Source organism: Apis laboriosa, unplaced genomic scaffold (genome assembly GCF_014066325.1).
Source record: "Apis laboriosa isolate Shangri-la unplaced genomic scaffold, ASM1406632v1 scaffold68_cov148, whole genome shotgun sequence".
Lineage (NCBI taxonomy): Eukaryota > Metazoa > Arthropoda > Insecta > Hymenoptera > Apidae > Apis > Apis laboriosa.
Window position 1 is genome coordinate 4,783,870 of NW_025224135.1, and position 27,997 is coordinate 4,811,866.

Sequence of the window (27,997 nt, forward strand, 5' to 3'; positions counted from 1 at the left end):
CCAGAATAGAATTGTAACTTTAAACTTTTTTATCTTTTATATTTAAAAGTGTGACGTAAAAATTATTTTATTATATTTCTTCTTTTTTTTCTTAGAATAAAGTTTACATTTTATTATTGAGCATAAATTATTTACATAATGTGAATTTCATATATTTAAATTTTAATTAACTATTTGTTTATTAACAAACAACAAATTTTTTTAAATTTAAAAAATTATATTAAAAATTCCTGTATCAAGTTTTACTCTGATATTTTGAAAATTATATTTTAAATTTTATAAAAAATTCAGATGCAAAACATTATAATAAAATGACATTTACTACAGAAAATAAAATATTAAAAATTCACATTATGTAAATAAATTTCTTTTTGGTTTCTAAATATGTATGCTGCTTATACAGCGGTATAAAAAAGAAATATACAGACATACATCAGAGTATCAAAAAGTTTGAAACATTCAAATCAGTCGTTTAACAGAGCAATCATGCTTTCATCTTTCTTCCATTTAGTTTATACGTCAAGGAAGAAAACATATGTTCGTGCGTAGAGGAAAAAATAGTAATAATGTGAAAAAAATTGTCTTTCATAATCTAAATAAAATTCTTTAATTTTTCCCCGTGCACGAAGATCGTATCGAATACGCCATTGAAACTCATAAACAGCTTCAATTTCATTTTTCACAAGAAGCAGTTTCGTTGATTAAACAAGATCCAGATGGCGAAGCGACATGCAAGATTACACGATCAATTATTTGACTAAAGGGCTTTTAAGGTTTTGTCAATGTGTCTCAAAGTTGTCTCCGGTACAGCGTCTGTAAGAGCTTTTCGAAATCCTTCGCAATGTGTAAGCCTTCGAAACATTTTTTTTGCATGATTTCTGAAAAATTATGATAAATAAAAATATAAATCATTTTGTAAAATATAATTATGGAATAATTTATATTTTTAATTAAAAAAAAAAATTGATATTTTTACCTAGCATCCAAATTTCCATCAATTAATAATCTTGCACCTGTAGAAAGCAATTTATCCCTTACATCCTTCGGTAAAATTAAAGTATGTTCCGGTCCTATCCGATCGACTATTGAAGCCAACAATCTAGCTGTAGCAGCTCTTACAATAGCATTTTGATGGCTAAATAAAAATATAAATAATTTTTTCATCTAATTTTTCATTTCATCATTAATCCCATGAATTTTTTATATTCATAAATAATATATAAATAAATAATAAATAATTCATAAATAATATATAATTCACCTTGCACCACATTGTACAATAACCGTGATTGTTTTATGAGGCGGAAGATGTTCTATCATTCGATCCAATGCTGCATTACTATCCGATCGAAGAAATCGATTAGTATCCGCTGTTCTATGTAACAATGATCCAGCTATATCATCGAATTCCTATTAAAAATAAAAATTCATATCATATAAAGCATTTAATGAACACAAAATAAAATAATTTATACCTGATCTATGCCACGAATCTGCGAACTAAAAATATCCCCAGCGGCTAAACATGCCGTTCGCGCCACTTGAGAGCGAAGACTTTTTATTTGACGAGCTACAAGTCGATTTATCGTTGATGCGGCACATATGTCTAGATATTCAGGTTGTTGCTTTGCAATCTGGGATAATGTTTTCAATGCTTTCATAATAATTTCCCTGTATGAAAAATAAGAAATTAACAATTTCTTTGCAATTAATTATCATTATCAGTATCTATTTATCATTTATAATTTATCATTAAATTCTATTAAATAATAAAAACTGAATATATATTGTTAAATAAAATAATAAATGCCAATTTATTTTTTCTAACTATTTTTTTTTTTTTAATTATTTCAATGATTTACCAGTCTTTATTCTCAAGTTGAACAAAACATTGTTGTACTATTGGTTTTATTTTTTCCAAATTTCCTTTGCTTCGGCCTCGCGAGCGTACTGAAATGCGAGGAACTCTTGAAGGCTTTCGTTTGGTTGTGGATTCTGGTTCTACAGATTGAGTCTAGATATAAAAATTATTTAATAAATTTAATATATTTAAAATATTTAAATAAATTTTAAAAGAGATTTTTTTATATTAAAGAATTATATGAAAATATTTAATAGAAGGTTAGCAAAAGTTAAAATGAAAATATTACTTCAATTTTTAAAATTCCTGGATCAGTGTTCGTCTCACTGGAACTATCTTTATTTTGTCCATCTTCCAAATGATTGTTCTCATTGGATTCATTAAAAAACTATTAAAAAAAACAATAAAAATACGAAAAATCTTAAATGAAATATAAAACAATTTTATTTAAATATTTATTATAATAAATATATTACCCTGAGATTATCATTTACTTCTATTTGAGTACTAGTTTCTAGACGGTTTTCAATATAATTAGAAATTTCGGTAGATGAGTGAGGTCTAGAGGCAATAATGATGGCTGGTGATTCTTCTGATTTCGATTCTCTTCGCGATTGATTTAATTCTTCTGATTGAATAATATCACGCTGTATCGTAGAGGAAATAGCTTTGTTTTTATTTAAATCTATTGAATCGTTGTCTTCGGATTCAAAATTCTGTAAAAAAAATATAATATAAACAAAAAAATACACTCTTAAAATTCTATTCATCATTGAACTAATATTTAAATAAATGTATCATTTTCGATTTTATATAATATTATTATAATTTTTATTTTCATGTTTTTTAACTAACCAATTTATGTGGACTATTTCGAGAATCACATCTTGATGATTTCGACGTCTCGAAGTTAATAGAATTTCTACTTGGTGATCGATTTGATTTTTGTGAACTGGCGGACTTTTTTGAAATCAACGTTTCTTCATTTTCAGAGTCTGATTGTAAATTCTTGTTTGCCAAAACAGAAACAATTTCGTCTATTTTTTCTATTTCATCAGAAATATTAACTTCGTTCTCATTTTGATTTTTTTCAAAGTATTCAACATATTCTGAGTTTCTGGATATTGTACGATTTCGATCTTTAAATTTTAATTCTTCATCACTGTTCCAATCTTTGGATCTGTCATCATCGATAGATATATTTCTTACTTCTATTTCAGTTTCGATTTTTTTATCCAACGATACCTAAATAATAAATTTTTATAATTGAATTATAGTTTCCTAAATTTGCATTTATATTTTTTTATTTCAAATAATTTCAATTTTTTTTATTTCAAATAATTTTAATTTTTTTAGATAAATATATATCTTATTCTAATTTTTATTTTATTTTTATTTATTCTAATAATTTAAAAAATATTTTTAAAATATAAATATATAATAATATTAAAAAAAATATTTACAATAAAATCTCGACCAGGAGGACTTATTTGTCCGGTGATAATATTAAACGCTGTATCCACATTTTGTCTTTCAGGTGTAGATCTGAAATCACTATCATCTTGGGTATTCTGCACATCTTGTTCACTATCTTGGTGATCATTATTTTCTGAGGATGAAAATTCTTGGTCATCCACTGAAAATTTAATTTTTTAATTAAATTAAATTTTAATTAAATTTAATTAAACGAATTAAAAAAAAATTATTTTTTTTTTAAAAATTAATTTTAATTTTTCTTTATAAAAAATTTTTCGTTTAGACAATTTAAATGTTACGGGTAAAGTATTGATTGCACCCCATGCTTTACACGTTCATCCGAGGTTAAGAACCTCGCGTTCCAGTTTGTGGACTTTCGATCGTCCTACAGCGTCCTAAACGTTTTGCTTTTAACGATTAAAAGTTTACTCAAAAACTTCAATGATCTTAATTCATTCCTTGTATTATAATCGATTTATGTAATAATATATTGATCATTTGAGAAAAAGTCAATGTCTTTATGAATAAAACACATATATTTACATGTTATAATAATATCAAATCATTAATATTGTATTATACACATGGATGATTTTTCTTTTAAATTTTTAAAGTATTTTTCAAGCAATATAATATAAAATTATTTATATTATTTATATATACCTTCATATTGTGTTTGAGCCACATTCAATGTTTTTCTTCCAAAATGATCATCTGGCAAAAAATAACGTTTATTTCTTTCGTTATGTTCTTCTTCCTTTACCGCTTTGTCTCTGAAACAAAAATTTTGATAATAAATAATAATTAAAAAATATTCTAGTTTCTGTATTTTATAAAAGAAAATATAAAAAAGTAGTATCGATTCATCAGATATTCACGCTATAGTTTTTTGAACACATAGCTATTTTTCTGGCATAAAATATAAACTTAATAAATATCCAGGACATAAAACTATAAATGATCTGTTGTTTATAAGAAGATATTATTAACTTTCATTTATCATATCACAATCATATAGAATATTTAAAATTTTCAGGCGCTTTATGGGAATATGGTATACTTCTGATTATTCTTCGAAATGATTGAAATTTATTATTATTGAAAAAAAAGGAGATCAAATATACTATATTTATTTTTTCTATTCTTGATTCATTTATAATTTTAAAACAATTATTTTAAATTATCAAATTCGAATTATTTTAAATTAAATTTCGAAGTTCAATATTTATTATAACATTTAAGATAATTATATTTTGCATTTAAAACTTTCAAATTTCGCGAAATTTAAAAAACGTACATTGTTTCGTTACTAGGATTCGATCTTAAAGGAATTACTGGTGTGGTATTAACCGTAGTAACAATGGTTAAAATAGAATCCTCGTCTTCCTTTTCAATGCCCACTGGTTGTCTGCATCGGAAAGCGCATGGACAATAACGAAGAATAGTATTTGCAATCTTATATTCTTTTTTTCGTAGATCACGAGATTCTTCATTGAAATTCTGATCTCTTTCGATCGAATTCGATTCTTTAGTTTTCAAAACTATGGCTTTGTCGCCCTGATTGCCCTCTTCTGGCCAGGCACAGTACTTAAAGATCATTTCGATTGATAATGGTTTATCAATCACGATCGAAAGTCCTTGTCATGCTAATGACGTTGTTTGTATAGTTTATTGAAGTTATTTTTGTATTATATCAACTTAACACGCACGCGCGCATTCTTCGTGTTTTGCAATTTAATAAATTTTTTAGATTATTCACGCTATAAATTCAATATGAAATTATTTAGAAGATTTATTTAAATCGTTAAAAAATTTTTATCCATGAGTAATTTTATGAAATAATATCATATTAATAATAATAATCATATTAACATTTATTATAATAAAAAAATTTTTTTTCATTTTTTTATAAAGTTTTATTAAGTTTTATTATTCTAATTAATAAAAGTTATTATCAATAGTGTAATAATCATATATAACATTTTTCTTATTTTTTTATTTATTTATTAAAAACACAGAAAGATATTTTTAAAAATCCATCTAATGAGATTTATACATGAATTAAGAAATATTTAATTTAATCATTGATCTATTCTAAAATAGTATCTATTATAAATAAATTATTCTCATTTCTAATCTACATAGTATAAATGATGAATAATTTAAATAAAATTGAAAAAACTTTGAAATAAATGTTAATATTTCAAAAAATTATAAATTTGTTTCTTTAATCTTTCTAAATAACGAATAATCGAAATATTTTGTTATGAAACATCCGATGTGTATTTAATAGTAAATATAATTTTATAATAAAAATCTTTGAACTTATCAATAAAAAATTTATACAAAATATATAAAATTGAATTTTGCTTTCATTAAAATTCAAAGTTTTTTTTAAATAAATGTTTTAGAATTCAGAGAATGTAAAATATTCTATATTTATTTGAAAAATAATATATTCTATTTTAATTTCTTTTCTTTTGTTTTTATATTTATGTATTTTAATTTTTTTTTTTACTTTTTTAAATATTAAAATAATAGAAAAAAAAATTGGATATAATTGTAAATAATAAAAATAGATATATAACATGTGTTGTAAATAATAAATTTATATAATAAAACGAATATTAAATAAAATAAAAAAAATATTTATATCAGTTAAAAAAAATACTTTTTAATATAATTTTCATTAAGTTCCGATTAAATTTCAATATTTCCATTATAACACTTTATTTTTTTAATTTTTTAAATTAAATTAATTTTAATTATCTTATATTTTTAACATTATTTCTTGTACAACATTTATAATAAATAATATTCCATATTTATTATAAAATTTGTTTTTAATTGAAAAAAAAAGACAAAAGTATAAAAATAAAATCAATTCGATAGCTATAATCGGTGCACACCGATCGATCATCATAGGGTGTAAAATATCGCGATAATTAAACGATATTAGACTGAAAGTGAATCACATTCGAGCACATAATCGCGTACGATTAATTTTCGAATCATTTTGAATCACTTTAACGAATAGATCAAAATGGAAATGCTCGAGCACACGATTGATTGATTTTTTTGTTTTTTTAAAAAATAGAAAAAAGAAATCGAAAAAGAGAATAAAAAAAAATTCCAATAACGCGACAAATAACGACGCACGCACGACTGTACCCCAGCGTAAACGTCGGCTGTCTCGATGCTGACCGTTGCTGCTCCCTCCATTCCGGTCACCCCCTCTGGTCCCCCCGTTTCTCTTGCAATGCCGTGATACTACATACTGAATAACTATACACTGACCGATCAAGTCCTTTCGGACACCTAGCTGAAAACTTTATAAGTATAGGTAGTATGAATATAAGTAAAAATAAATAAATATCGTAAATTGTGATTCTGTTTTCTTTTTTTTATTGTTTTTTTAATTATATCTTTTTGATCTTTATACTTAATTCTTTTGATATTATGAATATTATATTATGAATAATATTATATTAATATTATATTTATATTAATTATAATATTATATTAATATTATTATATTATATATATAATATAATTATATTAATATTATATTATCAATAAAACAGGAAAATGCTATGAAATGATCCGTTATATCTTAACCTTAACCTTATGATTTAACCTTCTACTATGAACTTGCTATAAGTGTCAGATGTTTCTCATATATTATATAAATTTCATATCAACATAAAAATATCGAATTACTTTTATCATATTATTATATTTTAAATCACATTATTTTAATATCATTATAATTATTAATTTAATGTAGTATAGTTATTTATAATAATATTTGTATAATATATGTATATAAATCAGAATTTTTACTTTAAATTATGATCTCTAAATTATGAATTTTTATATTGATCTAATCATGTACATATACATATAATCATATATTTTGTATGTATATAATAATATATATAATAAACTAAAATAAATAATTTTTTGACCTAAATTAAATTAAATATAATTAAATTATATTTATTTATTTATATTAAATTATATAATTTTTCTAAAAATTTTAATCTTAACGAGTTTAATTGTTATGTAGATTGTATTCATAATGTTCAAATTATTCAAACTGAAATATAATTGCAAATTTGATACGATATTCGTAAATAAATAGAAATAAAGATCAAAAAAAAAGTCATTATTGTTCATTTTCCGCATCATATAATTATTTCTTAAAATGAACTAAAATTTTTCATAATTATTTTAAATTAAATTTATCATTCTATGAAGTTAAACTTCATATAAAATAACATAAAATTAATTTTTATATAATTATTAATTTAAACTATTATATAATATATTAAAAATTATTACTGAAATAATTTCTTTAAAAAAAATTAAATTTAATCAATTTAAAAAACATTAATAATACCATGAGAATAAAATTGTCATTATTTAAAAACGATTCAAGGATAAAAAATAAAGTTCTGACTCACATTCAATTTAGCACTATGCTATGAAATCGATCGAGTAAACAGAATAGATTCGTTCCGATATTATCGATTCAATGTGTAAAGTTTTCTCTTGAAAAGTCATTTGTTATATTCTTAGAAATGTATTAAGAAATTTCTTCGGTGTTAGAAATGTATTAAGAAATTTCTTCAGTGTAATTTATATATATATAGTGATATTACGATAAAAATATTATAAAAACTGTGCATTTGTCATCTTGCTAGAAGTATAGTTAAAAAGTCATAAAACATTGCACGATACGTCTAGCAATGTATCAGTGATTACAGTGCAATAATTTTCCATGCATATATATGTGAAAATAATAATTTCCTGAAGGGACAATGGCAAAGAATAACTAGAAAATCGACACTAATACAGAGTTAGTGATAATACCACCATGAAATAGCGTCACTAATTGTAAAGTGAGGTATAATAAGACCCATAGATATATATAGTTACGATTATCGAATTTACTTTGTATATTTCTTACGTAAATATATAAATATCTAGAAATATTTAAATTAGTGTCAGAATTCTTCAATAATTAAAATTTTTAAATTTTAAAATATTTAAAATTCTAAAAGTATATAAATTATTGATGTGTGATTACGGATATATGAATTCTCGAGTACTTGAGCTTTTATTTAAATTTTCGAATATTTGAATTCTTATCTGAATTATTATGTATTTGAAATCTTTAAATTATTATATATTTCTAAATATCTAAATTTTTTTTATTCACTTGTAAATTTTTCGAATTTTAAATATAAAATTTGTTATGCGATTATCAATTATCAATTATCTATATATTGATCATATTTATATCGTCATAAATATTAAATATTTATATTTGTCTATAAATATTTAGAATTGTCTAAAGTTAATTATTTATAATTATTAATAATCGCAATTATTTATTATCTGAGATTGCCTATAAAAAGTGATTACTAGTATTTATATGTAATTAATTATATTTAATCATATTCGTGAAATCATATTATTTTCAAACAAGTGCGATTTAATTACTACTTATGAATATAAATATGAAAATACTATTTATGAAGTTCAATCTATTGATTTAATTTAAAATATATACAAAATAATTAATAAAAAAAATTAAAAAAGAAAGTTAATAAATATCATGCATAAATATATCTATACTTTTTTATTTTTAAATTATTTTAAATATAGTATTTTATAATAAATATTTATTTGAAAAGCGTAAAATATTTTTAAAGAATTAATGATTACTTACATATCGAACATAGATAATGCATGAACCTCGTTAGAAGTTGTTCTAAACTGTTGACGATGATATAATTGAGATGGTGATAATGAACGTAATCTTCTTCTGTAAGGAGTTTCAGTGCTTATCGCAGGAAAATATTCGCTAGTTTGAGCGTCTGTTGATGTTAATTCAACATCAGTAACTTTTTGAGCAGCTGCGTCCTTTGTTTTACGATAAGATTTCATCTGTAATGAAAACATATCTTATTGAAATACTTAAAAAAAAATTGACAAATTGTAAAATTTAAATTTTAATATATATTATAATATTATTTTAATAAAAATAATGGTATTTACATATGATAAATTTTTATCATTATTTTCGCCGGTTCTAATAAAATCTATTTTACTATATGGAGGAGTCTTTTGTAATGGTCGAAAAGAATTTTCATCCATAAATCGCCTTTCTCGATGTAAGGGTGTATTGTACCTAAAAAATTAATAAAACAAAGAAAAATTTTTTAGTTTTATTGATGTAGATATCACATAATAGATATTATTAACATAAAATTAATTTCTTTCATTTATTTATAAAGACAATACTTACATATTGTACATAATAAATGTTTGTGATTGATGATCATTTCTTGATGGTTGATGACTTTCTATAGAACTTGAACGCACATATTTAGATTTGATGTCAGATTTTCTCGAATGTCGATCTCTTTCCATAAACTTTTGATAAAATCTGGAGTTATTATCCAAAACTATTTGATTCGTATGTTCGTCGACATTCTATAATATTTATTATCATTTATTCTATTTATTGTATCACTCTTGTAATTGTAAATTGTATTCAATTATTATGTAATTATTTGTTAATTCAAGTGCTTACATTTGTATTACAATCTACATTTGTATTATTTAGATTCTTCATTGAGCGGCAATTGTCATAATGCATACTTGTACTATTTTCTTGTTTATTTTTTCTTCTTTGATACATAGTTCCACAGCTTCTATTAATTTATTCCATTATTTTTAATCTCTATTATTATTCAAAGTTTAATCCATTCAAAGCTGTGATTTTAATGAGTATTTTTTAAATAAAAATTTTGTAAAGTTCTACTTCTAAATTTAACTTTTATTTAATAAAATAATTTAATAAAAAAAAAGTAACTTATTTGATTTAATAGTATTCATAAAATAAAAAAAATCCATATAATTTATTTTTTTTTATATATCATATATCACATTATATATTTTTTTATATATTAATTGTTTAATATGTTTGTAAATGTTTAATACTTTATTTTTAATGTACAAATTAAAATTTTATTATATATAATATAAATAATATAATATATTATATAAATAATATAATATAATATAAATTAATAATAACTCTTTTGAAATTCAAAATACACAATTTCATGTAAAAGCATGATACGGCGTGATCTTAATTATTAATATTAATTTAATGATAATATTAATTTATGATCATAATTATTAATATTAATTTAAATTTTTTTTATAAAATACATAGATTATATATCAGCTATGAATGGATTAACAAATATACAATTAAAATTATATAATACCTAATGTTTTCTTCTTGAGAAGTTCCACGGTTGCTAGAATTTTCCATAGTAATCCTTGATTTTTTTCTTAAATTAACATTTATTAAGTCTAAATTAGAAGACTTGTCTATTAAAAAATTATGTTCTGTAGATTTCGGAGCACTCTCTCGGGTAGAGAATACAGGAATTCTAGATTCTATTTTATTATTTTCCTGTAATATATTTATTATTACAAATTATAAATTATTATATAATAAATTATAAGTTATCATTATTTTATAATTGATAAATAAGAAAAATTATAAAGAAACAAAAAATTATTATTAATATTAACAAAATTATTTTATTAAAGAAATAAATTTTTAATAAATATAATATTTCGTTAACTGAGTATTATAAAAGATTGAGTATTATAAAAAAAATCTCTGCTTTTTCTCTTATTTTTCAATTGTATATTTTATTATCATTATCATTATTAAAATCATTTATTATTATATATAAAATTATTAATTTAAATTATAAATTAATTTTATATAAATTAAAAATATAATTTATAAAACTCACTTTCTTTTCGAAATTATTTTCAATAATATTACGATAATTCGCAGATTCTCTAGCAGTTCCTAGATTTCTTGTTTGATTTCGAAATTTTATGTTTGAATTGAAAGCATTACCTAAAATAACAAAATAATTTAAAGTTATTCATTATTTTTATATAAAAAATAATTAAGAAAATATTATAATTACCACTACAAATACTTGTATTTATGTTTCGATTTGTTTGAAAATTCAATTCATCTTCACATAGTGTATTCTAAATAAAAAATAAAAATATATATATAAATTATATTAATTGTATATAATTTTTTATACATATATAATGTTATAACAATAATAATATAAATATAGAAAATAATTTACAAAAATAATTTACTGTATTACTATTTTTAAAATAATATTTTTTTGTAATTATTTGTAACTAAAAAATATTAACATACTAACCTGAAATATCTTTAAAAATTGAGTAAAATTTAGATAGGACATAATATTATTCGAACATCGTCGGAATTGATTATCATCGGTTTATAAACGTGTTCTCCACGCGAAATTAAAAATAACCCAACTCTGCGAATGAATTTTCTCATATCTATTTACTCGATAAACCAATAAAAAACAAGACAAATGGTATTTTCAACTCTACTGTACTGAATTCATCTACAGATATCACGATACGATTAATCGTTAATATAAATATTGCAAATCATGATTGTATAATAAAAATTTTCGTTTCTTTATAAGTTAATGTTAATGTTAGAATGAAAACTATGAAATGTGATAAAACCATACGTTATTTATATACATTGCAATTTAAATTCGTACAAATATATATATAGATTCAAAATAAAGTCATGATTTGCAATTTAACGCTCCGATTTAAAACGATTTTATAAACGAAGTTGACCCGAACGAACTTCAACAACAATAAAGTTAAAGTTCTTTTTTTCAAGTTTATGTTTTATTAATAAGCTCTTTGAAATTATTAATAATTCAATATATAAATTCTTTCTTATATAATATAACAAATTATGATATATGTTTTCTTACTCTACATTAACTCAATTCTATTTAATACTTATTTAATATCCATATTTATGCAGTTTGGATATTTGAATTATATTTAAATGTAAAGAACAAGATTAAGAAAATTAACTTTTTCATTCTTTTTTTCAAGGCAACATGTTCTATTATAATTAAATTAATATAATTATATAATTTTTATCATGGAATTAGTTTAAAACTTAGAATTTTACCTGATTCTGTGATGGAATTATTTGCCATACTACAGGCTGTTCTGTCTTAGAACGCATACCAACTCCAAGTGCAACTAAATTTGGTCTTTCGTTCCATAAATTTTCACGATAATTTGTATTTTCATTTCTAAAAATTATAATTACATCAATTTTCTACTAATTAAGTGATATATAAAAATTATTATTATTATTTAAAGAAAATTTAAAAAGAATTTTTAAAAAAAAATTTATAATATTTATTTATAATTATAATATATTATAAATTATAATTATAATTAGAGTAAGTTCTTTATATCATCATAATTTATGAAAAATACATTATAAGTAACTAATTCTAAAATTAAATTATTATAAATATGATTTAAATTTTAAAAATATATAACTATATATGAGAAACGAACAATATTAGTTTAATATATATACTTCAGGAAATTACCTTGCAAGTTTTTCTTTATTCGCTGTTATAAATTGGCCTTTAGTACGTCCGATAGCAGGTGAGATTGAACCACTTCCAGCTACTATCCAATCGACATCAGGACCTATACAAATTTTATATATATTAAATAGTATTAATAAATGAAATTTATTTTTTATATTGAAAATATATTAGATCGTACGAAATTTTTTATAAACAAAAGTAATCTATTTTTTCCAAATATTTTATGTAATTATAATTGTAATTATTATTACATTTTTTTAAAATTGAATTGATGAAGAAATAAAAAGAATTCATTAATAATATATAAAATAATATACCTGTAGCTACTTGCACAGTAGGTGAAATTTGTAAACCATATATTACAAGACCATCCGCAGAGACCAAAGGCAAAGATTTTCGTGCCAGACGAGCTCTAATAGCAGACATCATTGCCTCTCCATCGTGATAACCTTCCGATGCTCGTTTTCCTGCTGCTAATACTTCCTAAACATAGAATAAATTATATTTTATTATTAAATACATTAACAAACTTTTTTTATAATGCATTTATAAATAATGATAAAATTATTTTACAAAGATAATAAAATACCTCTGATTCATAAATTTGAGCTAAAACAGCTAAAGTATCAAGTGCTGCTTGTCGTACTCTGCGTCGTCTATCCCTCATCATTTTAGCTACTTTATTAGCCACAATGTCAACTTTAAACTCCGTACTTGGAAATGTTATCAACGAAAAAATTAACAATTGTAAGCAATTTTCCCTGGTCTGTAATATCAAAGAGACACGCATAAGAGAGTAGAAAAAATGTTAATAAAAATAATAGAAAATAATAGAAAAATCTCACCTTCGCATTCCTAGCATTCAAACATTGTGGTTGCAAAAGCTGTTCCAAAAGAAGAGCAGGTCTGAGTCTAAGCATCGCGATTCTGGCCAATTGAGCTGCACTTGGTCCACCATGCCTTGCTAAACCCCATGCCAATTGTGGTAAACGTTTTCTCAAAGCTTCTTCGCTTACTCCAACTACGATTACCTGATACCAATAAATGATTAAAAACTTTATTTTTAATATGAGAAATCAAAATCATATTTGAACCAGAATACAAAATTTCTTTATAAAAATAATATTACTTAGAAATTTTATTTTATTCTTTTTTCCTTTAAAATATCATTTTTTATTTTTAAATCGTAGATTTCGTAGAATAACGAAAGAATATCTTTGTTGTTAAATAGTAAAATGTCATTCTATGTTTACGTGACTCTTACTTAACAAGTAATTTATGGAACTTTTTCTCGTGACCCGGCTGATATTTTAAATCGTGTCGTCTTAAAAAGTGCTTAACAATTTAAAGCTGCATCTATGTTGATGTTAAAAAATTTCAAAATATAATTTTTAAAGTATTTATTTTTTTTAAATTTTTTAAAATTTTTTTAAATATTAGTGCATATATTACTATACACAATTTAGGATAGAAAAATTTAACGGCAATTCATAATCAATAATTCACAATCAATGTAAACAATATCATATAATACAAAAATAAAATCATTACTTTCATTATAAATAAATGAAATAAATCATTTGATCCAAAATTAACAATAAAATACTTCAGTAACTCAAAAAATAACAAAGCAATAGAATGAGTAAAACAGTTAGATTGATTTGAAGGTAAATTTGCGAGTTACCTTCGCCACAGCTAACCCAGCAGCAGCTACACGACAGCTCCTTTCACAGCCTAGTACTGCATGCAAAAGAGATCCTAATCGGGGTTCTATCGCGATTAGAGCAGAAGACGTTCGCAAAGCGGACGCTACTCTCTCTAAACCTCTGACACGAGCACGCCAATCATCCTGGAATGATTATTTAATTTTATAGAAATATATATCATATTTGATTAAGTTAATTAAATTATATTTTGTATTTTTTTCTCTCTTTCTTTTTCTTTATTTTTTTTTTTTTAATAAAATAAATGAATTTTAAATTTTTCGATAAAGAATAGAGAATATATGAACAAAATTCTATAAAAATATTTTGTTTGATTTTAAGACATTATATTTTTTATATTTACATCAATATCTTTTTCTATCTAATCAAAATTGAATAAATGCTCGAAAATCAGAATTCAAGCATTTAATGAACTAATGGAATTAAATTTTGATTTTGATATAGTCAATCATTGTTAAAAATTCTTTATATTTTGCTGAATATAAAAAAGAACAAAAAGAAAAAAAAAATGTCAAGAGTTAAAATAAACAGTTTCATAAGTTTCATGATCTTTTAAAGGAAATTCCGCAGTGATGGGAATGATTAATGATTATCGAATATTGTAATATTATTTAACATTGTAAATTGTCCAATCTAACGTTCTTCTAAGTTTTACTGTAATTCTTTCCTTTTTTTCTAATTTTTTTTTATTAATTTTTTTATAAATTTTTTTAAAATTTTTAATTTTATTTATTTGCTATTTATTACGAAAATTCAGTATTATTCATCTTAATCTTCATTTTAATAATATTGCACAAATTTCATTTCATATTTATAATTTATTTAAAAAAGAAGATTATTATATTTATTTAAAGAAGAAGATTATTACATTTATTTAAAGAATATATTTAGATTATATTTATTTAAAGAATAATAAAGAATTCTTCTTTGCCAAATATAAACTACGTTATATATATATAAAATATGAAAAATATTATTTATAAATAATGTCGTTGGTCAAGAATCAGCAGTCGTCGACTGAACATTATCGATCGTTGCAGCAAGTCTGAATGCAATGCACTGGTAATATTTGCATTTACGATTCGGCTCTATTTACACGGAAGTGGTTAATATATTCTCGATTTTTTTATAATCTTATTAAATCTATGAAGAATAATGATATTATATATCACATAAAATCTTTTTAATTTAATAAAACGAATATATGCCTTTACCTGAATTTATCAGATAACATTTCACACCTTTTTTTTTTCCTTCGAGTTTTATTACCGCTTTTTATTTAATCTTAAAATTACTATCATTATTTTTTTATTAGAAATGACAATTATAACTTAATTATCGAACTTAATTCATCCTTGAAACTAAAATTAATAGATGTTAGAAATTATTTATGATGTGATATTTTTATGATGATCCAGGAAATACTTTTTATAAAATTACTATTATTATTTTTAATTGTAATATAATTATAAAAAAAAATAATTACATTCGATTTTTAATCTATTTTAATCTATTTAATCGATTTTAATCTATTTAATTTCTAAATTACAATTAAAGTTTAAAGAGATTAATATATTTCTTGCCAGACAATTTCTTATGCTTCTTATAAGTAATACATATAGATTGTAAAACCTAACAATCTTTCTATATCACATGTTTTATAATATAATGTTTATATATATATGCATAATCTCAATCAATAATAGTTTATCAGATATTTAAAAATAAATCAATCATATTAATTATTATAAAATTTTTATTAATTATTAATATTTAAACCAGATTGAATTTTACATTAATTTTAAATTATTAATTAATATTTATTTGGTAAATTTTAGTTTATTAATTATTAAATAAAGTTTTTTTTAAAATAAAACTTTGTTATATTTGAGTTTTGTATTGCAACAATAAGCTTTTAAAAATGTAAAATATATATTCTTATCCGTATACTGTATACATTTGATTTTTATCATTTTAGTTTATTTTTAAGTTACTTTACTATTTCATGAGACCTAAGATTTATTCTAGATCATTTTTTTTAATTACAATGAGGTTTTTTTTCCTTGTAACACAAATTTCATATATTTTCATTATTTAATTGCTAAATATCAATGGAATCAATAATATAAGATTATGGAATCAAATATAAGAACAATATACAATCAATAAAATAGGTAGAAGATCGATGTTTTGCAAGCAAAAAATTCCTAATTATTTTCTTATTATCCACAAGTCTCGCTGTATAATATTACGCATAAAGAAATTTCTCGATTTTTCATCCATGGAATATTCATACTGGCGCCCTCCAACGTCTAGAACTATTTCAATGGTGTCCGACAGCTGGAAAACGAAATAGCATGCATAATTCATCTAATGTTTTATTGCCACGAAGATGGGAACATTGTTCAAAAGAAAATACCTGTTAGAAATATGATTAATCCTAGTCGAGTAATATACTGTAATTCTTTATGGAAGTTATGATAATGAAGAAATTCCATAAAAAAAAAGGTAATAATGGTAATTAAAATAAGGCGGATGATATATACATACATTTTAAATAAAAACAGTGGTGATAAATCCATATTTATAATATTATTTATATATATATATTATTTACATTATATTTAACTCGTTGAAAATATAGAATAATTATAAAATGATCATAAATTGTTAAAATTGATTGTTTTGAAATAGCAATTTATTTAATTTAATATAAACTATCTTGTATATACATATATATATATCTGTTAGTATAAAATTAACTATAAAAAATATAATAGTTAAAGTCATATATATATTGTATATATAATATACAGTTAAAATACAGAGAAAAATAATATGATACAAATTTTGTAATCTAAAGTGTAATTAAAAATAATAAAATTTTTAAATATAAAAATTTTAAATTAATTATTTATTTAAACTAATTACACTTTCTAAGTTTAAAAGAATCAGATATATATAGAATAATTTTTAAAATTCCATGTATAAATTGAAATAATAAATTTCGAAAAAAATAATTTTTTCTAGAAAAATAAATTAACTTAAAAGTTAGATAAATCATTAATTCATGTGTAAAGAACTTCTTTTCTTTTGCTGAGAATTACATGACATAGGGGATCAATATTAAACGATTTAGTTTTTAGTTTTTTTAGTTCTTATTATATAGTACGTACAGTGATATTCATGGAAATATTTAGAATGACCTTGAACTTCCATTCAATGAAAAAAAAGTACTTTCACGATACTTTAAGCGCATCATTTCTTCATATTAATAATCACAATAATACTTCACTGTTTTTTTTAGATATCTTGTATATAGTCAATTTTGTACATATACATATAAATATCACTGATATTAAAAAAATTATACCAAATATTCACTAATATATAAAAAAAAATAATAATTACAAAATTTAAATTTCTTGATTTTTATATAAATTTATATATTTTTATATTTTTATATTTTTTTATTTAATAATTTTTTCAATAAAAGATTTTCTAAATAATAAAAATTTTAAAATAATAATTCACAGTAAAAATTTTATTTTCAATTTTGAAATTTTATAATAAAATATTTTTGTAAATTATATTTACTTTGTATAATATAATGATGATATGAATTTTTTTTTTAATTTACACGATTATATTTCAGTATAAGAATACATTTTTATCCACTATCAATCTGACCATCGAAATACCAACTAACCAAATTAATATGTAACGGAGTCTCCTAGTCTTCGTGTCGAAATGCATTCAACTTGACTTCAGGAATTTACTTGATAATATTAGATAAGTTTAATCTAGTTGATAATGCAAAAAAACCTTCATGACCGGAAAAATTTCTCTTGTTACGAACATTTGTTCAATTTGTATCTTTTTGTAAGAAATTTTTTTATTTAAAAAATTTAAATACTTAAGAACTTTGTTAGAATTATTAGAATTATTATTAAAAGAATATTTTCTCTAATGTTTAAATAAAACATATAGCAGAAATATTTACTTAGCAAATTTAATATATAGAATTAAAATTTTATCATTTTTGCTACAGGTTTAAAATATTCTAGATCCATCACTGTCAGAATGCTAACACGAAACCGGTCAGTCAGTGCTTTACCAGTGAAAAGAAATAATATTTATTTCATTCTTCTCTTAAATATTCTTTTTAAAGTAAAATTATAAGTTTGAAAATAATTTTTAAGAATGTTTTTTTAAATAACTTTTTCTAAATTATTTTTTGGTATTTTGAAAAATTTTAATGTGTGAAAGTAAATAAAATTTTTCTTAACTATACTGTGTAATTTTTAATTTTTTTTTTATTTATTTTATAAAGTTATATTTGTTTTTAATAATTAAAAAATTTTCTTAACAATTAACTTTTTTAATAATTTTTCTTCATATTCATTGTTTTTTTATAAGTTTCAATGTATAATTATTTTTAATAATCTTTATATTTAAATATTATATTTTAGTAATATTTTAGTTATATTTCAATAAAATAAATAAAATTAATTGAAAATTGAGTATTTAATAATTTTTATATTATATAATAATGTATAATAATTTTTTTATATAAAATAAGTTATATAAAATAAAAATCATGTTCAGAAATCGTATTAAAATTTTGAAAAAAATTTTGAAATATACTATTGCTTGTGGATTGATTTTTTTTATCATAAAATCTCTTCTCGATAAAGATAGAGATGAAACAAAATTAAAAGATCTAAACAGATTATTAGTACGTAAATAAATATAAATTTACCAAATAAATAAATTATATCAGAAACTTTTTTACATTAATAGAAGATTTGATAAAAAAAATTAAATAAAAAAACGCATTTTAATAGCAAGATTTATTATTTTAGATCGAAACAGAAAATGAAAATTTAAAACGATTATTAATTGTAAAAAATATATGTAAAAAATATAATTTAGGAATATACAAGGAATTTGATAAACCATCCGTATTTAAACATCCACCAGCACCACAATATAGTGTTTTTTATATTATCAGGTTAGTTAAATAAATCATTTAAATCAGTTAAATAGAATAATATAATAAAAAATTATATTAATAATTTATTATTATTATATTATTATTATTTGTCGATATATATTTTATAATTTCTTAATTATTTTAATATCAATATCAATAATTATGTTTTTTTCACAAAATCTAAAAATAACTTCTTAATCATTATACATAATATATGTGTTTAAATCGAATAACTAATTGAATAACTAACAAATAGTGTTTAAATCAAATTGTAATTATTCTAACAATAACTGATTCAATTAGCAGTGTATCTATGTACATTATTTGCCACGCAGATCACGCGATCTATCATACTGTCCAATTTACAAAGCCGGTAGTACAACGTGGATTTACAATTTATGTCTCTTAATGAATGTTACCGAGGAGGAGTTGAACAATGGAAAGAAGCAAATATCGACCATTGCTAGAGGAATAATACCGGAACTCGAATTTCCAGAAGCAGAAGAGGTAATGTATTGTTCATTAATAAACAACATAATATTTGTATATGAATTACATTTGATTCTAAATCATATGATCAACGAGATATAATGAAACATAATTTATTAAAAAGAATAAATTATAAATATTACTATTTTATATTTTAAACTTAACCTATAATCTATCTTAGCTTATAGCGCGAATTATATTGTATACAAATTTCGAATACAAAAAAATAAATGAACAAAAAAAATGCAAAATTATTTATTGTTTTATTTATATAATAAATAATAAATATATTTTATCTATATAATAAATGTAAATAAAACACTATAATAAATAAATATAATACTCACCACGAGCCTAACAATTTCTGGAATAAATATATTGAATCATAAATTAAATTATAAATGGAATAATATAATTCAACTTTTTATAGAAACTTTCATATTTTCATTAGAATTATATATATATATATTTCAAAATCTTTCATTCTGAATCTCGTTAATATCTATTCTTGTAAAAAGACTAAACTAAGAAATTCAAATAGGCGTTAAGGGCTACGAAGAAACTGCTAGTGGTAAGGCACCCATTTGAAAGATTGTTGAGCGCGTATCGCGATAAGCTGGAAAACTCTGTGGCTGGAAGGGAACACGGGACACTTCACTTTTATCAGAAATATGGTAGCAAGATTGTTGAAAAGTACCGTGGTGAGTCACGAAAACTTATCGACCGCAATGTATTCATTGCTCAAACATTAGGTTAATAATGAGATATGTCACTTGCTTCTTAAGAGGCAAACTTCACACGACCCAAAAAGAATCAGGAGATCAGGCAGAAAGGTGTACCTCCACCAGCGGGAATTGAACCAACTTTCCGTGAATTCGTGCAATATTTAATTCATACTGATTTGCCCAATTATGGAGATGACCATTGGATGCCATATTATTGGTTCTGTGCACTTTGCATTGTAGATTACGACATAATTGCAAAGGTAGAATTTATATGGATTAATTTTACGAAATTTAAATTTTGGGGAATTACAATGAAATACATAAAATATGACAATACTTTTTTCCAATTATTTTTTATTCCCCAATAATTTTTTTTTATATTTTATCATATTTGTTATGTTTCATAGGTAGAAACATTAAATCAAGATCAAATTTATGCGATTCATAAATTAAATCTTCAAGGGATAATTAAACCAAGATGGCAACATAATCGTAGTCACTCGAATGCATCGAAAATATATTTCAGCCAATTAAATAGAGATATGGTAGAAAAGTTATATGAGAAGTTCAAGCTGGATTTTGAACTTTTCGATTATTCACCATATGAATATTATCAATATGTAACAATTTTGTAATATTTTGTAATAAATTTTTTGATAAAGATTTTACATAATATTTTTTAATTTTAATTCATTTAATTATATAACATTCAATCAATGTTTGTAATTTATTTCATAAAAAAGTGATTTTTACCATCACATTCACATAACTTAGAAAAAAAGACAATTTTTTTCATAAAATTGTCCTTAACAATATTATTATATTTTATTGATATATTCCTTATCAATAGAAACAATAGCAAATATTACATTGCGTGATTTTCTCAATTTTAATCGAACATATCTTATTAGTTTTTCGTCTTATTCCACTCATTAATTCGACTAAAAGGAAAACCATCAACTTTAGGACAGATCGTTCTGATATATTACACCGAACTAGGTCAATCGATTTCTATAGCAAAAGTTCGTCGCGTGGTATAACGTGATTTAAAGCATCAATTAGACTCACCTATGCGTGTATCGACTCTTCGTTTTGTTGTTCTTACCTTATTCATCTTTTTTCTTATTTTAAGCAACTATCGCATGCAATATATATGTACGTGTGTACGTGTTCGATGGATTTGATTAATGTAGAAATCATGAGTAACTAGCGTCGAATGTTTACATTAAATATCTTTTTTTTTATTAAGTATTGTTTATTTTAATTTGATAAAAGATAATTGATACACATATTACATTCAAAAAATTAAATTATATATGTTATACATTATTTCTCAGAAAACTAAAAAATAAAAAATAAAAAATTTTTTGAAAAAATTCAACCATTTATTGTATATGTATATCTGTGTTTAGAAATATACCTATGTATATCTGTGTCTAGAAATCTAATTCATGATGGAAATAATTAGTTTGATTAAAATTGAATACTTGGCATGAAAAGAATTCGTGGAGGAAGTAATTAAAATTATTAAGTATTCGTAAGAAGTAAGAATATGATGAATATTTGATAGATATTAGTACGAAGCAAAAATTTTTTAAATGGAATAAAAAATTTAACAAGTATTTGACATTTGAAAAATTAAAAGTTTTGAAAAGATTTTAAAATAGAAATTAAGAGAATAATAATAATAATTTGAAAAATATTTAAAAAATTGAATGATAATTAATATATAATAAAAACCATTAAGATAATAAAAATATTGAATTATTGAAAAAAGTGTAAAAAATCATTGAAAAAAATATGTAATGAATGCATAAATAAATATGTAATTATAAAACTTTTTACTAATTATATTTTTTTACTAATTATAAAACTTACTTTGTTATGCAGATCCTCCAATACTTCGTGATCAACCAGTCCTAATTCTTCCCAGTTTGGTTCTTCTGATACAAATTCCATTTTGTCAGACCTATAAGTATTTTTATTTTTTCTGATAATACTTTCGCTTCCTTCATCGTATTCACTTATTTGTTCACAAATAACACTTTTCAACACATAATCACTATTATCATTCCTCGAGCTATTCATTTTATCATTTTTTAATTTTACATCTTTCCGTATAACTCCATCTTGATTTACTTGATTTACTTTTGTATATTTTAGTTCTACTTCATTTTTCACCACTGAACCGAAAAAAGAATCAACTTTTTGACTGATTTCTAAAGATTCATTTGTTTCTTTCATATTGTCCTTTTGAATATTTTCAGATGTTTTATTTTCCAAACTATCTTTGCTATCTTTAATATCAATTATTTTATTCTGCATTTCAAAATCGTCAGATTCTATTTTTGAATCATTCTTAGAAGTCTCTGTTATTAAAGAAACATTTTCAGAATGATTAACTTTTATATTTGGATTAATATTTTGACTATTTTGTACTAACATAACTTCTTCCTTTTTAATTTTTTCTACTTTTCCACCAATTTCAACAATCTTCGCATTCTTATCGTTTGCACTAGATTCGATATTATACATATTATCTTTATCTTCTTGTCTATTTATACTTTTCTTTTTCCTCGTTTCATCAACAGCGTTATTACTAAATAGAAATGGACTACTAGTTCTAGTAAGAATACTCTTTTTAGGACTCAATTCCGCATTATGCGTATATATCTCTCTCTTGGGGCTATTAGAAACAGACCTGGATGTTCTTCTATATTTTTTAGGCTCTCTGTGAGGACTACAAGGTTGAGAAGATGGTCTAGGACGGCTGATGGGCATTTTAGTAACAGGTGAAACCGGAAGTGGAATCTTAGTCTTAAGAGTAGTTTCTCCAGATTCCGTATCATCACTATCAGGAGTCCTTAATTTAACTATTTCACCTCCAAAATGAACTCTTCTAGGTGTCTTCTTTTTATCAAGATCTTCCCTCTCTTCAATCTCATTTTTTATATCTGTTTCATTTTCTTCTGCATTCTGCTCGTCTTCACTATCATCCTTTTCTTCGAGAATCGTCATAGTGATGGCTGTTTCCTCGTTGAACTTAATTTCTGTTTCTAATACCACTCTGGCCGCTGGCATACTAGTAATCTCGTCTTCTTCTTCAGCTATACCAGAAGTATCACTATCGTTTTCCCATTTACCTTCCAAATTTTTCTCTACTTTTTCCACGTTCTTTCCATCCGTACCTTTTTTTAAATTCTTTTTATTAGATTTTACATTATAAATTTTTGATAAAATCTCAATATTTTTCTTCAATTTGTTATCATAATCTTCCAGATAGCTCTCGAATTCTTCTACGCCTATTGCATCCCGGATCTTCATTAACGATTTTAATACCGCTTCTTGATGTGGTACCTGGGCCAGTCGGGAGGCCAAGGCTATTGTTACCTCCTTAACAAATCGGGAATCAGGCGATGGACTACTTGACGATGGAAACAGGAGAGAGGGTACGCTTAAGATCACACCGGTGGTAACGTTCGTCTGAAAGGAATTCTGTACTTCTGAACGGTTTAGGCCATCTTCAAGAATCTGCAAGAGAACGATCGATACAATTGCGTTTAGATATCGATCCATGATGATATATAAGATAGTGGGGAGATTGCAAGGTCAGAAATTGTTTGTGCACGGACCTGTCTATCTGATATGTTTGCCGAAAATTTTAAAATATATCATGAATAATATGAAGATGGAAAAGATGGATAATTCGTGAAATGCTATTAAATTTATTAGTTTATATGTAATATAATTTATATATAATAAATCCTGTAACTTATAATAAATTAACTCTCTTTCATACGCATATCTACGAATGTATGATTTTTATTCAAATTTAATGTTACAAAATAAAATTAAAAAGAAGTATATCATCAAATAAGATTCTTACGTTTTTAATAGTATTTTCTCTGTCATGACTATGAATAAGGAAAACTCGGAAGGCGTCCAAGGCACCCTTGCGAACGGCGGGTGCAGGGTGACCCAAATTATTGACTAGCTCTGGTACCACTGGTTGCATGACCTTGTCCACGATGTCAGCATTCAAAGTCGGTAACACATCTATAAGCACACGAAGAGCGTGCTGACGCACTTCCCATTCTGGATCACGTAATCTATCAGATATTTCCAAGAATGTTGAACGGGTATCCACGTCAGTTGGAAATTTTCTAGTGCGTACCTGAAATGCAATAAATGAAAAGAAATATATATATAAAAAATATCAATCCTCGAATATCTTTTGTTTATTATGATGCATTTGTTAAATAAAAATTTCAAAACTAACGAAGATTAAATAATTTCGAGTTATTTAAATATTAAATCAATTAATAAGATTATAGTAAACAAAAAATTCTACTTGAGATTAATATAAAAAATAACTATTTAATATAATTTATATTTTTTAGTTTATTTCTAATTAAATTATTTTAATAAATTTAAAAATATGTATTTCAAATAATCTTATTTGATTCATTAAATACAAGATACATTATAACGTACATTATAACAATTATACGAACCACGTGTTCCCAAAGAGGAGTGAGCTGTATCGGTTGGCCGTTCGACGAGGTCAATGTCATCTTTCGAGAGAGTCGTTGATGGTGACCTCGAAGCGTCGGGCTCTCTGGTGTCGAATAGAGATCGAAAGGAGAAAATCGTGCCAGAAGTGGCGAGGAATCCTTTTGGGGCTGCAGAGGCCCCGAATTCGTCGATCCTGTCATAGATGAGGTGAATTCCAGACACTCGGACATACCACTGTTACGTCTCGTTTGGCGAAATCCATGGATCCTTCATTGTTTTCCACAAGGATCGTTTCTCTAATTTCTTTAGATCGTTCATGCTGTCATTTTTCATTTAGTTGATTTAGCAGTCGCTAATTAGATAACGAAATAATTTGATAATAAAACTTGATAAGTTTGAATATAACAGGATCATTTTTGATTCTGCTATTTCGCTTCGTGACTTTTATTTCAAATGTTTATAATAAATGTTTATAATGAAGAAAAGATTTGAAATAAAATATATTCATTCAAAATCTTATTTTTCAACAAATTAAATTTGAAAATTTTTTGCATTAAATGCAACATTCAATTGACATTTTATTGAAAGATATTAATAATTTTAAATTCAACTTTTTGAAAAAGAAAATAATAATAAACTTTTATTTCTTCTATAATTTTTTATTATTTCGATTAAATTTTTAATGATTCATGACGAATTTCAAAATTATTAAAAATTATAAACTTCTCATATCTTTAATAAAAATAAATAATGTTTAAATTTTATTAATTTAATTTTTTGTTTATCATTTTTAATCGTTTTTTAATTATGCTACAAATATTTGTAATATAAATTAATTTACAATAAAAAATTCTATATTTGACTTTTACAATTTTATAATTAATCATCGATAGATATTTTCTGCATTTTCGGAAACATATTTGTAAATAAAATGACTGACATTATAATATATATAATAATATAAATAATATATAATATAATAATATAAATAATATATAAAATTTTAAGTGATTAATGAAATCTCATTTTCGGTTTTAATAATCAAAAAATCTGTTTCATTATTAATTTAAATTTACTTAACATATATCGAAACATGATTAATATCATTATCTATATTTTGTATATTTATATTTTATTGTTAGACATTTTTCTATAATTCTTTCACGAAAATATGATTAACAAAATCAATCGAGTAATTTTCATTTCCAAGTATTACAAAACAAGTTATGTTTCTCATAGTAAATATTTAAAAAAAAAAATAGAGGTAATGTCGTAAAGTTTATCATTGGATCTTGAAACACGAACGTTGCATAAAAGTAGTACACACGAAAGGCGATTGCATAATCCAAAGAAAACATGCGTGTATCTCGGAAAAAAGAAAGGGTTGTCCATTCGCCGTAATAAACGATATATATTTTTCTAGCGTATTTAACTTTCCTTCAACCGTGAAATTTTTTTTCAGACGTTTATTATTTTTTACATTTTTATGTAAAAAATTCAAATTAATAATTACAATATCGATGTTATCGAATCATCATCTTTTTCACTCGCGAAATTTTATCACTGCTCATAAGACATCATCTCACTTTGAATATAGTAAATAAAAAGACTTTGTTTAATGTCGTTGATCTTTGATAGATATTAATACATTAATTATGCATTTTAATAATAAATTAAATGCAATGTAATTATGTTGTATTAAAAATTAAAAATTAATTTAATATGAAATAATTCTTCTTATTAATTTTTTAATTATTTAATTTAAAAAAAATAGAATGTTAAATTCTAAATGCTAAATGTTATTTTTTGCAATTTCATAAATGTTATGTGACATAATTTTTATTATAAATTATATCAATCATATATTAAGTAAGTGATTTTAGAATCAAAGATATTATATTTACAAACGAATAAAAATGGTTAAATTTACATAAAATTTTTTGTTTAATTATTTTATTTAAAAAAAAAATAATTCTCTTTAAAATATAATTTTAACTTCTGTTTTATAAATTCATAGATATTAAATATTTTAACTGAATATTAACTCATATTTTTCTACATAAATTATTATAATTATATAATTATAAAATTCTTAAAAAAATTATATCATAAATATAAATAAAAATATTTTTAATTATTAAATTTACAAATAGCAATATTGCTAAAATTATTTTTTAACTGCTAAAATAATATTTTACTTATTAAAATATATAAAATTTACCTTTAATTTATCTTTTCATATAAGTGAGGCAAGAATTTTTTAAATTGCAGTAACATATCTTACAATTTCTTAACTATTATAATATAATTTTCTATATTACATATGAAATCTTTGTTTTCTTTTAAATGTACACTTTACGACAAGCGGCGCAACCATTGAAATCATTTAATACGAAGTTCACGTAACGGTAGTCGACATGTGACTGCCACTCTTCTATTCCGAAAGTAAGATAGTTGCGGGTAATATCGACCATTCTCTCCCCACTTCTCGAAAAATAGTCTTATATAGTTACTTACATATGTATTGTAATCATAAATGAAAAATAATTGATCTTAAAGAAAAAATAAAACTAAAAATAATTTAAGTCATTTTTTGATATTAATATAATCAAATTTAATAATGTTTTGTAAACCAAACCTTACCGCCAAATAAAATTTCGATAAATCGAAAAATT

General features: G+C 22.8%; 2 protein-coding genes across 3 annotated transcripts; one reads left to right on the forward strand and one right to left on the reverse strand.

The window, feature by feature from the left end:
- Window positions 1-253: 253 nt before the first annotated feature.
- LOC122718737 lies at window positions 254-27,870 on the reverse strand. 2 transcript variants are annotated; one of them, XM_043944036.1, is made up of 27 exons: window positions 27,544-27,870; window positions 25,322-25,641; window positions 24,694-24,981; window positions 22,686-24,338; window positions 14,558-14,722; window positions 13,719-13,904; window positions 13,463-13,639; window positions 13,191-13,356; window positions 12,871-12,973; window positions 12,435-12,561; window positions 11,371-11,437; window positions 11,188-11,297; window positions 10,645-10,835; window positions 9,942-10,062; window positions 9,654-9,841; window positions 9,404-9,536; window positions 9,075-9,292; window positions 4,001-4,110; window positions 3,325-3,497; window positions 2,717-3,106; window positions 2,338-2,577; window positions 2,151-2,249; window positions 1,863-2,014; window positions 1,476-1,671; window positions 1,262-1,410; window positions 977-1,135; window positions 254-878 (listed from the first exon to the last, which is right to left on the reverse strand). In XM_043944036.1, exons 2-27 carry the CDS (start codon window positions 25,550-25,552, stop codon window positions 758-760), a joined length of 5,913 nt encoding a protein of 1,970 aa, XP_043799971.1. In that variant the 5' UTR covers window positions 25,553-25,641; window positions 27,544-27,870; the 3' UTR covers window positions 254-757. The 2 variants fall into 2 exon arrangements, with proteins under 2 accessions (XP_043799971.1, XP_043799970.1); XM_043944035.1 differs by having other exon boundaries at window positions 25,322-25,674.
- LOC122718738 (carbohydrate sulfotransferase 11-like) lies at window positions 19,198-21,468 on the forward strand. Its single transcript, XM_043944037.1, has 6 exons — window positions 19,198-19,335; window positions 19,463-19,611; window positions 19,929-20,100; window positions 20,624-20,783; window positions 20,868-21,067; window positions 21,215-21,468. The coding sequence occupies exons 1-6, from the start codon at window positions 19,198-19,200 to the stop codon at window positions 21,440-21,442; spliced, it is 1,047 nt and encodes a 348-aa protein (XP_043799972.1). The 3' UTR covers window positions 21,443-21,468.
- Window positions 27,871-27,997: the final 127 nt, after the last annotated feature.

Bases quoted from the DNA above. Each gene is read 5' to 3' on its own strand.
- LOC122718738 (XM_043944037.1), top strand. From the start codon at position 19,198: ATGTTCAGAAATCGTATTAAAATTTTGAAAAAAATTTTGAAATATACT. The intron at 20,784-20,867 runs GTGAGTCACGAA...TTGCTTCTTAAG, and splicing joins GATTGTTGAAAAGTACCGTG to AGGCAAACTTCACACGACCC. The intron at 21,068-21,214 runs GTAGAATTTATA...TATGTTTCATAG, and splicing joins ATTACGACATAATTGCAAAG to GTAGAAACATTAAATCAAGA.
- LOC122718737 (XM_043944036.1), bottom strand. From the start codon at position 25,552: ATGTCCGAGTGTCTGGAATTCACCTCATCTATGACAGGATCGACGAAT. The intron at 24,339-24,693 runs GTAAGAATCTTA...GTTCTCTTGCAG, and splicing joins GAGAAAATACTATTAAAAAC to ATTCTTGAAGATGGCCTAAA. The intron at 12,974-13,190 runs GTATATTATTTT...AAATTTGTATAG, and splicing joins TACTGTGCAAGTAGCTACAG to GTCCTGATGTCGATTGGATA.